General features: G+C 37.5%; 1 protein-coding gene across 2 annotated transcripts in view; it reads left to right on the forward strand.

Annotated features, from left to right (window-relative positions):
• arap3 (ArfGAP with RhoGAP domain, ankyrin repeat and PH domain 3) overlaps nt 1-12,218 on the forward strand; it is a 45,341-nt gene that overhangs the window by 19,633 nt on the left and 13,490 nt on the right. For both annotated transcript variants that reach the window (XM_088932623.1, XM_088932624.1), the window contains exons 3-17: nt 1,217-1,260; nt 1,787-1,860; nt 3,774-3,847; nt 4,359-4,595; nt 5,199-5,268; nt 5,784-5,904; nt 6,122-6,306; nt 7,698-7,804; nt 8,147-8,346; nt 8,526-8,611; nt 8,829-9,011; nt 9,271-9,430; nt 10,536-10,661; nt 11,080-11,233; nt 11,820-11,922. In XM_088932623.1, the coding sequence (XP_088788749.1) occupies nt 1,217-1,260; nt 1,787-1,860; nt 3,774-3,847; nt 4,359-4,595; nt 5,199-5,268; nt 5,784-5,904; nt 6,122-6,306; nt 7,698-7,804; nt 8,147-8,346; nt 8,526-8,611; nt 8,829-9,011; nt 9,271-9,430; nt 10,536-10,661; nt 11,080-11,233; nt 11,820-11,922 (1,924 nt within the window). The remainder of the gene's footprint in view (nt 1-1,216; nt 1,261-1,786; nt 1,861-3,773; nt 3,848-4,358; nt 4,596-5,198; nt 5,269-5,783; nt 5,905-6,121; nt 6,307-7,697; nt 7,805-8,146; nt 8,347-8,525; nt 8,612-8,828; nt 9,012-9,270; nt 9,431-10,535; nt 10,662-11,079; nt 11,234-11,819; nt 11,923-12,218) is intronic.

Here is a 12,218-nt window from a genome sequence, read left to right on the forward strand (position 1 = left end):
AGAAAGCTCCATTTACTTCTCAAGTGAAAGATAATAGGGCTGTTTGGAGTCAGCAGCAATTATACTGGCATCAGCAAGAATACATTAAAAATTAGTCTGTTTATTGATGTGGTATCCAACAGTAAACTTTAACATGAAAATATGAGGATGTATATGTGACCTCTTTGTAACATCCACCCTGCTTGGTAATTAGTGACTGTAAAATGTCTGCTGCAGTGGGGACAAGCTTTTGCTATCAGGGCACATGTTAAACTACTGTATAATAAGCTCACCAGCTCAGCTTGAGATTCTTCATTCATTATTGATCAACAGAGAATTTTCTAAATGTTTTTAAAGACCATACTGAACACCATACTTTTATGCTTTTGGATTTATTCATCTGCAGTAAATAACTCTGTTGTAGTATATACAATAATTTTATAAAGTTACAGAAAAGTAACTTTAAACAAAATAACAAGGTTATAATGTTTTTAGAAAAGTGGAAAGAGAAGCCAACATTGGCTAAAATAACGATGGACATTTGCTCTGTCTTCAAACATCCGCTGGACTACTTCATGTGTTTAAAATGGTTTTCTGTATTTTGAAGACCGTTTTCTATTTTCAAATATAGCAAATATATTAGCAAATATATTTTATTTCAAAGTATTTTCAAAAGCAATTTTGAAATTCAGCATACATTAGTGTCTTCACATTATTTGTTCAGTTGATGCCAGGAGCTAGAAATTAGTAGAGCATGATGATAATAATCGATTAATCAATTTTTATGTAGTAATGTAAGAGTGCAACTTCATTAAAGGTTTGCATGAAGCGGAAGATCTGAAATGTGCTTTCAGTGGCACAGTGGTGTAAACTAGACTGACAACAGAGTGAGAGCATTGCAGTGAGGCTATCCTTGAACATAGAAGTCAGTTCTGCAGCATGAGGAAGGAAGAACATTGGCCTTGTCACTTTTTCTCAAAAGGGAGAACAAGTTACCAGTGTCTGGGATTTTAATTGTAATATTGTTTTTTGTCTCAACTAATATACTGTTTGTTTGTAGTGGCTTTAAAGTATATATTGACTAAAAAATAAATGGAATTAGGCAAGGTAACACTATTTTTAAACTGATCATTTCTGCAGTAAAGCCCTGCATTCTTTATGAAAATAGAGCTCATATTATTTATGAACTGTACACAGTACATTATACTGAACATTTTTGTTGCTCTTGTTTTTGCAGCACTTTAAAGACTAGCTTTGTTGAGCCCAACAAGAGAGGCCTTGGTAAGTCATTTCAGTTTTAATTAAATATTTGGTAAGAGCATTAACTGCCTATTAACAACCACTTTTCTGTAAATGCTAAATAAGCACTTTTCTCACTTTTTCCCTGTGCATATGTTTGTTTTCATTGTTCATAATGACATTGTATAAATATCCTGTCTAGCTCATATAAAAAATCATGTTCATATCAATTTCTGTACACAATACCCACTGTTATTTATTTAGCCTCAGATGAGACAGTAATAATAATACAGATGTAGGCTGTATGTGTGACAGAATAGTCTGTCTCAGAGTAAAGAGTGGTAGTTAGCTGTGACTTTGAAAAAGTGATCTATTTCACAGAAAACCTTACCATCGCATATCAATACCGTAGAACTGAAAAGTACCTATCTTTCACTCTCACAATCTTTTCGATGTATCTGAAACTTGTGGGCATTCCTTTGTTACAATAACCTTTGAAAAATGTGGCCAAAGCCTTGCGTTTTTGTAGCTGATGTCTAAATATGTGCTGCTTCCTTCTTTTCTGCAGTTCTCCAGGAGGAAGTGATCAGCCCTTACTGTGAAACTGTACTTCAGAGTAAAAGGCCCAATCAGGAAGTGAAGGTGAGAATTTTTTTTTATCAGTGCTTTGTCAGACAAAGCAAACCAAATCCACAATTAAGACTGGCACAGACTGTAACATATCTAGTAAAGTTCATTATTTCAGTTTTATCTTTTAAAAATGTTGTGCTTTTCAGTGCTTTGTCAGACAAAGCAAACCACAATTAAGACTGGCACAGACTGTAACAGTAAAGTTCATTATTTCAATTTTATCTTTTAAAATTTTTGTTTGCTTGTTAGATTTAATTATTTCAGTGTTAGAATTGCAATTTTACTGTTTTTTCTCATGTTTGTGAGTATCAATGATTTGTTGCCCTGTTATTTTTGCCTTTGGCAATGGATTCTTTTTTGTCAATTAAAAAAGTTGATGCCCCCTGTGGTGTAATAGACTTCCCTACCTCTTCACTCGTGCCTTGTTTTGTTCTGTGTGATATTCAGTTTTTGCTTTAAATCACAAGTCTCTTCATTTACCAGGGTCAGGTTGTAAAGCTGGCCTGGAAAAATCCAGGTTTTACTCTTTCACTCATCACCTCAGGCGATGATAACATGCCAGTACCGAGTCAGGAACAGCTGAACTATGATTATGAAATCGGAGAAAAAAAACTCATAAAAGTATGTGACAGACTTGTCTGAATAAAATGGTTCTTGCGTGAGAAGTAGGAAAGGTCTTTCATTTCTGTATTTTTACATTAAGCTGCAAGTGCTTGATAATTCAGGTGAAAACATTCAGGTGGCTTAGACTGTTGCATAAGCACTAAATCACCTCATTAGTGAGAGAGTTGATGGAGTACAGGTGATGAAGTGATTTAACCTGTTGGAATGTAAAACCTGGTGATAATAAAGAAATACACAAACAAGCAAACATGTCTTTCTTGTTGAGAGAACAGTGCCTTTGTGCCACTGGTATGTTGAATCACCTCAGGTGGAGCCAAGTCCTCTTTAGCAAGATTTTGTATAGCCCACCCTGTCAGACATCAGAGAGTAGCTGACAAGCATTTCACACATGAAGAATAATGTTCTGAGTGTACAACAAACTTACAGATGGGGAAGTACAGGTGTGAAGGTATAAGCAGGCATATTTAGTTGCTACAGCGCTCTGTTTATAATGATTGATGGCAGCCTGTATTTATGATCCAGCATTGATCATAGGTGATCACTCACTGCCCTTCCAGTGGGCTCTTCCTCTCTTGACAACATTCCAGCAAGAAAGCACACATCCTCCTGCTGCTCATGTAACAATGACTTTTCATGCAAGATAAGAATGTGACTATTATGTCATGGATGCCCTATTCTTAAAGAGCTCTTGTACAAAAAGCACTGGAGTTACTTTCAGAAACATCATTGAGTAACCATGGGTCAGAAGCCTATGGAAGCCCGTTTCCGCCAGGGATTAAAAAACACCCTATGGTATCTCGCAATTGCGACATTGTATCTCAGAATTACGAGTATATATCTCGCAATTGTGACTTAAAATCTAAGAATTCCGACTTTATTACTCATAATTATGACTTTATATCTCACAATTGCGACTTAAATCACAATTGCGAGATATAAACTCAATGTATAAAGCAGTGTTAATAAAGAACAAATAATAAATGTACAGTGAAAGCGCATAGGTAATCAATATATTGCTGTTTTAGCTAAGAGTCCCTCAAAAAACAAAGATACTCTTGTATAATACCCAAAGAAGGCTCCACAGCCAAAATGTTGTGTCTCTTTTTTCTTTTCAGCATGGAATAAATGTTTACTTGTTCTTTTGTACAACACTACTGTGAATTAAATGGATTATTCCATGAATAAGATATAAATCATAGCATAGATTCCGTAGCCTTGCAAATCAGATTTTGTAATCCATGACATTAACAGAGCTGTTAACTGTGAAGTCTTTTAACATAGTTAATTTCCGTCACGCACAGTTTGCAAGAACTCAAAGTGAAGGAACTACTGGGTTGTTGAAAAAGGAGGAAGATGGAAAGGAAGAGGATGCTGGGTAAGAATGGAATATGTACACACTCATGCCAACAGTACCATATAGAGGTGAAACTGCAGTTGAAGAGGTTGACACCATAGGTAGTGTAAAAATACTAATTTCTAAGAGTAAAATAAGATATTTAATCAAGATACTTGATTATTGTACTTCCATCTTCCCCCTCAGGAACCCTGAGGTTTTAAGACACTCTAGTAAGATATTTTCCATTCACGTGGCTTTATTAACTGGATTGTATTTAAAATCTAGAGAAACAGTACCACAAATAGACCCAGCAAAGATCAGCTTGGTTATACACACATGCCTTCATCATTATCATAGCCTCTAGAAACAGACCTGTTTACATGTCATGTTGACAACAGATCATTGGTTATCAGTGCATAACGTTGAAGCATGCCGCTGCAGCAGGCAATGGAATGGATTGAGAAAAGCGACATTTACTGAAACACTCCTTGGGCTTCCTTCTTAAATGACAATGAGCTGCAAAGTGAATGTTGTAGGTTTGTTTTCCTAGGCGTCGTGTGCTGGCCAGGGACCAGAGGATCTCCGAAATCATGCACAGTGATTCGATGGGCTACGCCACCGTGGGAGAACCCCATGTCCCCACCCGGAGCTTCTCTCTGCCCCCTGACATGTATGGCGATGAGTTAAATGAGGACCTCACCATCTCGCCCTACGCCAGTTTCACCTCGCTGTCTGACCACGTTGCACCTGTCATCAGCAGCTGGCTGGACAAACTGTCCCCACAAGGGTGAGGGTATCTTCCAAACTATTTCTCTGTGTGTGCATCTCAAAACAGGTCTGAAAACCCAATAACTGGGTTATGAAAAGTGTTCGGGTTTATGAAATAAAAACTACATTTGCCTAATGTCCACACAGACTTATCCTGAGATTAATTTAAGCCAAAACCATCTATATTAGGAGTTGGATGTGTTTTATGTTTATGTTTATACTTTGTTTTTTTTCTATAATGTGATTATGCCAATTTAAAAAAAAAACTATTTTTCTGATATTATGTACTTTTGCATATTGTGTATTCTTCTGGTATTATGTATTTTGGCTAAGAATTTCTTTAAAGCATTTTCACTATCAATTTTATGGAATTTCCTAGCTTTTACACTTAAATGAGCAATAACAAACATCAAAATTGATATCACAGTTAGCCTGCACAACTTCTTAGATTCTTTAGAAATTGTAAATGATCTGAACAAAATCCCAAACTTAGACACATTTAATTTAAAACCAGAGTGTGGCATACAACAATGCTAGGTACTGTATAGTTAGTCTGTGGTTTAATAGTTGTGCTTCCTGGCTCATACATATGCTCAGAGTTTTCTTGTTTTTATTCTGCCAGGAACTATGTTTTCCAGAAGCGCTTTGTGAAGTTTGATGGCAAGAACCTGATGTATTTCAGCAGTGAGAAGGTGTTGTGAAGTGTTTATCATTTTGATTCCCACCATATCGCAGTGCCAGACATGTTGAGGTCTTGATAAGCTGTCGTGACCTTTTGACCCCTTGTGCAAATAAACATGAGTGCTTCATATTATTGGAATGGTCAACACATTTAAATTTCTGCTTCCATGAGAAGTAGATACCACACCTTTTGTTTTTGTAATGGGGATTTCTGTCAAATACATGTTTTTATTTGTTGTTAAGACAAAATGCACTTAAAGAAAACCTAGGGAAAGAGTACAGGATTGTAGCCATTTGGTGAAATGTAAAAATAGATGCTTTAGTTATTTATTTTCTATAACTCTTATTCCCAAACCACACCTACTTTTTATTTATAAGTAAAATATAGCGAGATGTAAACACACAATTGGATGACTACTGTTTGTAAATTCTTCCCTTCTTTACACAAATATTTACAAGCTGTAGTTCAGAATGAACACAGTTTACAAGCAGTACTTTTTTACTTTATCTGTGTTTTCTTCACTAGGATGTTTACCCAAAGGGTGTGATCCCTTTGGCAGCTATTCAAATGGCACGCACAGCCAAGGATAATAAATTTGAAATTGTCACAAGCCAAAGGACATTTGTCTTTCGTGCCGAAAATGAAGGTAACCTAATCTCATTTTGTACTTAGAGCTCAAAGTGCTCTGCAGTGTGTGTGTAGTTCTCAGATCTAATTACACAGAATTTGATTGGGAAGAAAACCTGCCATTAAGCCTATTTAGTATATAATATGTACATCTAGGGTGAGGTTTCAGTAAGCAAGGTGGGATTGGTTTGCAGGGGTAATGCGTCAGAAAGACAAAGATTCTTTTTTCTCTGCAGGTCTGCGATATGACTGGTGTCGCACACTACAGAACAGAGTTAAGGATCAGCAAGTGACATCCAGGCCCAGGTTTGGCCCCGGCAGTCATTGCCAAAAGAGTGGATATCTGGAGCTGAAAGGAACCAAGTCCAAAATATATGTAGCCATCAACACTGACCAAGTGTGGCTGCACAAAAATGAGCAGGTGAGTCCAGCTACAGTTCATCTAGAGCAAAACCGAAATGTAGTGCTTTGCAATTGCAAGACCAATTCACTAGTTAAATGCTGAACCAAAAAATTAAAGTGCATCTCTCTTGGTTTGTGAAATGCATTTGATGGCAGGAAAACTGAAATATTCTTGTTTGTATTTTTTAAATGATATCAGTTGCCATGGGATTAGTTGTGTTGTATGGGAGGCATAGTTTTCTTGGTTTAATCAAAGATATTTCAAAACAGTTGATTTTAAAAGATACAAGCTGATTACAAGGCAGGAAGCAAACATGTTAGATGAGAACAACTGATAATGCAGACCGCTTGTGTCTTGCTTCACAGCAACCGTCTTCTTCACTCAGAGTCAATGTATTGAATTCATTTTTTTAACTGAATGGTGTGAGGTGTTGGTGTGAAGTCAGTATTTCACTGTCTTCAAAGACTTTGCATGTTAGAAGGCTTTAAAAAATGGGTGAAACACATAGTATCATTCCGAAAAAGACTACCTCAGTTATTTTACAATCTTTTGAAAGGGCGTGACAATCACTCATACTAAAGCAGTGTATTTTTATCAAACAAGTCTCCAGATGAAAACAATAAAAAAGTTATTTCCTTGTGTTTTTGAGCCCAGAAAAGGTAAACACTACCAGTGTTTTACTGTTCATGCAAGAACTCAGTATATGATATTTGGAAACGTGTAGGGGGGTTTTGGTAAAGGCAGCTGTTTTTATTCATTACACTCTCAGAGTGTTAACTTGTTTAAAGAAGTTTGCTGTTTTGCCCCAATTTACACAATAATCCGGGAGGCTTTGGATTTTTGGAGACCAGGAATCTCTGGTGAAGAGAAATATCGCAGCTAGCAAATGTAGTGTAGCGCATTCGCCTGGCGCTGCGGCCTAAGAGCGACCAGCTGGGGTACGCGGCGAGGGGCAGGACAGGAGTAGTAGTGGTCAGGGCAGGGACTAGGAAGGCCACTGACCAGTGCAGCTGACCCATTGCAAAACGGGTGTACAGAGTGGTGAAATCGCCCGGGTTCGTATAAATAGTTCCCTGGTTTTGCACCCCTTTTATACTTGTACCCAATTGCCACCCTATCCCTGCCTAACTGTACCCGAATAGACCCCAGTGTGTTGCGCTGTCTCTCTTCTTCTGGCTCTCGTGTGTTCTCTCTCTTTTCCTCTCTCTCCCCTCACTCTCTGCTCGCGCGTGGGCGCTGTGGTTGTGCTTGCTGTGCCGGACGGTCCGAAAAATAAATGCACCGTTTTTCATTCAACGAGAGTCTGAATCACTGTGTCAGTCCTTGCCGAACCCGAAAATATTACACTATGTAAAAATGCCTGTTTTAAAAACAATAATTTTTATCATTTTCCATTTTTTTCTTTCAAGTGTTTTAAAAATGGAATTGGGATAACTTTAATCGATGTTCGGGGCTCCACAATCCGAGACAACAAGAGCAAGACCTTTGAGTTGATAACTCCACACAAAATATTCAGGTAATATCTAGTAGCTGCAAGATATAATAATGCGGTGTTAGAAAGACTGTTCCTGGTTCAAAATGGAATTTTACTATGGGATATAGACAGTACTTTTAATTTTTCTGATAGTTTACGAGTATTGGATTTTTCTTTCTTCTGCTGCAAGTACAAACACACACCAAGGTGCTTGTCAGTCAATATATCTGAAGATCTGAGGCAGAGGTTACAGAGGAAAGTGCTGATTCATAAGATTCACATTTTTTAGAAAATTGGACGAAAAGGGCCAGATGTATGACCAGAAGTGAAACTGACTGGTGTGGTGTCAGTAGGTTTGTGTCCTGATACAGCATCTCCCAACAGCTTCACAGCAGAGTGTGAGAGAGAGAAGAAAGAGTGGATGGAGGCGCTGCAGGAGTCTATTGCTGAGACCCTCTCTGATTATGAAGTGGCCGAGAAAATCTGGTCCAACAGATACAACAAGATCTGTGCTGACTGCAAGGCCGTCAACCCTGACTGGGCATCCATCAATCTGTGTGTGGTTATCTGCAAGAACTGCGCTGGTGGGTCTCTGCTTACAGCCTGCTTAACCCTAGTGTGAATGAAGGCCTCTCTATACTTAGAGTAGTTCATAGAGAACGTCTCAGCTTTCTTAATTGTTCTGTAATGAATTTGGTTTTGGTTTGTGATTATTTGTTCTACTTTCCTATTTACTTCAGCAGTCATTTTTTTTTATCTTAAGGTCAACACAGAGGTCTGGGCACAACGGTTTCAAAAGTGCAGAGCCTGAAACTGGATACCAGCGTGTGGAGCAATGAAATAGTGCAGGTGAGCAAATAAACATAGCAAATTAAGATTGATTGAGTATTCAGCACAAGCCATAATATTTTGTACATGATTCTATTAATGACATTGTTTTTAACACCTTTTTAACCAAGCACCTTTCATCCAAATTAAGAGACGATAGTAAAATTCTTTATGATAATTGTGGTTTATGGTTAGTTTTTGGCACTTTTAGTTTTCAGTTTTGTTTGAATTGTCACAGCTTTTCATCATGCTGGGGAACGACAAAGCCAATGAGTTTTGGGCAGCTCGGCTCCCCCCGGCAGAAGAGCTGGACTGCGACGCAACACCGGAACAACGACGCGAATTCATCACCCTGAAGTACCGCGAGGGAAAATACCGCCGCACGCATCCCAGCTTCAGCACACAGGAAGAGCTGCTAAAGGTGAAGAACCAAAAAATACATTTTCTCATACAGCCCTATTTATAGTTTTGTTTTATTGCCATTAAACTATGTGGTTTTATACCTAGACCTAGAGCAGTCCGTTTCTATTAAAGTGATGGTTTGATCTATAACAAGTTACAGGTTAGTACTGTATGTCAGATTCATAGATTATCGTGTAATCATAAACATTCGGTATGTAACAAAAATCTGTAGTCTCTTGTTTTAGATTTAGCCAGCACTTTGTTTTTGTTCTCCCCAGGCCCTGTGCTCAGCAGTGGCAGAGCAGAATCTCCTGAAAACAGTCTTGTACATCTTCTCTGAAGCAGAGGCAGCTCATTTATCAGACACTAATGGCTATGACAAATGTCATTCCCCTCATCGTAAGAGCACCTTTGACTCCCACTCCCACACTACTTCAGGTATGAACATCTCTAGTTATCGAATCAGATATCTCGATCGCCAGCTCACGTTTTTACTTCGTCAGAACTGTGCATGTCATCAGTATTGCATAACCAGCTGTTTCGTTTTTTACATTATCAGTTTACTTCCAGAAAAGCTGAAAAGACTTCAAAATACTTCAAAAAGTTTAGAAAATAATCCTGTTTGTGTGTGGAACTCATTAATTATAAATAACTACTGCACTGTGAGTTTAAGAAGGCAACAGTGAAAAAATAGGACAAAAAGGTAAAGCTGTCATTATTAGCTGTTCATTACAGCTTTTTAAGCATGAACAATATTTATGCCTGTTTTGAAAAAGTGGCTTATTATGTTGTCAAGAGAGAAAATAAATAAGGATATTTCTGAGCAGTCTGATATCCGTCATCTAGCACAAGGCAGATTTGGATTCAGTGGTTTATAATCAATTGAAAGGGTCCACTGGGGTCCTGAGCTTTTGGAAGAAGATATCATAGCTGTGCTGAACCAGAATTGTTTTGTAGACTACCCACACTTTAAAATGCGTAGCCATAGCCTTATTTCAACTGATGAATGAGTGCCTTTGTAAGAGAAGAGAATGTACAAAACGAGAGAAAGAGGGAAAGAATGTTAGATATCAGCCAGAGAGCTTGCTCTAAATATTTCAAGCCTTTTCGAGAACAGGAAAATGAGAAGTTTGCAGCTATGCTTTGTTTGTCAGAAACAAAGGAACTCAGGTAATAATTTATTTTTACCTCAAATTCTGTGAATCGTTTCTTTTTATACAACAGTCACATGAGGATTTAGCCTTCTCTTGCCTCATTAAAAAAGATGAATCTCTGAGATGGCTGTCGAAGGAGGGATCGGACAGAAACACAAAATGTTTTTGTGGCTTTGTAGAGTTTTCAATAAGCAGAAAGTAGAGTTAAAATATCTTGAGTATTGTCCTTGAGTATGGTATTTTACATTCCTTTACAATAATGCAGAAATAGCTTAATATATTTGTGAAACTCCTAAATTAATCACAGTGAGATCACAATCCAAAAAAGTAAAGAATCCTTTCAGTATGTTACTATTTCAATTACTTTCCTTAAATATTGTTTCCTGCAGATTTCAGTTTCTCAGATGGGTCACAGAGTGTTTATGATGAAATAATGCAACCAGTCATGTATTCTGGGTACATCTACAAGTCTTCAGCATTAACCAAAGGAACATTATCCAGGAAAACCAGAGAAGGTAGGCCAATTTTGAACTGACCATCATAGTAAGAGTATAGTGCTAAGGCATTTATAAGGTATACCAAAACATTGCTAACCTTTCTTGCTTTACGTGAGCACATTTCAATATGATCCATGTTTGTTTGGATGTATTGTTGTATATATTAATGTACCATTATGGCAGGCCATTTATTTACCTACTACAAAGAAAGCAAAACAAAGTTACTGAAAGTTAGTATTTTCTTTGTTTCTTGTTTTTAGTTTTAAAAAGTGCCTTTTAGAGGTCAACACAGGACTAAAGTACGAAGATATTTTTATTATTTCTGGCATTCACACAATTTAAGTGTTACTTTTTTATAAATATTTTTATAAGTAACAAATATTTATATATGATTTGTGTGCATTCTTCTTGTGAATAAATGGTCTTGGGCCCACAGATTTCCAGAAGTACTGGTGCTCAGTGGAGCGGTCACTCCTGTTTTATGAGTCTGACAGAAACCATGACCCAAGCATGAAGATCGACCTTAAGGATATTATCTGTTTAGGAGTCAGCAGGCCAGACTCGTCCAATAGCACTGGATTTATAGATAGGTATGGGTTGCAGCCTTAGACATCAATGTCAAAGTTTTCTTATAATAGTTTTTCTCTCAATGCAAAATATGCCTCTTTTCTGCTCCACATACCTTTATATTTACACATCACAACTATTTATTATTGCAAAATATCTGTTACTCACTTTGGAGCTACAGTACATTGTAATCTTAGTTGTAGAGCATACATTATTTAATTGCAGTTCATTTTACGTGTTTTTCTTTGTTTAGAAAACAGGCCTCAATACATAAAGTTCAACTTTTAGTGGTGGGCTTTTTTAAAGTGTGTTAATCAAAGAAAAGAAAGTAATCCCATCTGTTGACATACTCCTTATTGCATGAATGTTTTGCCTTTAGTCTTAAAATACTTAAATCTAATTAAGTGCATCTGGATTTCTGCATAAATGTAAATATGGAAATCTGGAGTTGACCTTAATCATTCAATTCCCTGTGATTTTATTTGTAAGACTGAGTATGCTCAACAAGTTACGCAAGGAAGCAAAGATTTGACGGATATAATGAAAATGAGACCCTAACTTTTTGCCATGAGTCATTTTTTGGACATTTTTTTTGTGCTTGGTTTCCAGGTTTCGATACACGTTTGAACTTTACTTGTCCTCCGAGAAGCTGTACCAGTTTGGTTTAGAAACTGCTGAAGGCCTCCACAGCTGGGCCAGTGCCATTGGAAAGGTACAGCATTGCTTTTGCAGCCCTAACCTACCCTACAACGAGATCAGGATCATGTCCATTATGTCCGTCGGTCGTGTTTCAGTGTTTCCAGCTGATTGGAAGCATAGAAATGACCAGAATTATCTTTGTGATTACTTTTTTTTTGTTTTGGTCTCCAAATCCTGTACATGAACAAGTAATAGGTTTATTCCATGCTGAAAAGAGAAGAAAGAAAACACAACGTTTCGGCCGTGGAGCCTTCTTCAGGTGTGAGGGTGAGCTCACACCTGAAGAAGGCTCCACAGCCAAAACGTTGT

The sequence above is a fragment of the Atractosteus spatula genome, chromosome 14 (genome assembly GCF_055471065.1).
Source record: "Atractosteus spatula isolate fAtrSpa1 chromosome 14, fAtrSpa1.hap1, whole genome shotgun sequence".
NCBI lineage: Eukaryota > Metazoa > Chordata > Actinopteri > Semionotiformes > Lepisosteidae > Atractosteus > Atractosteus spatula.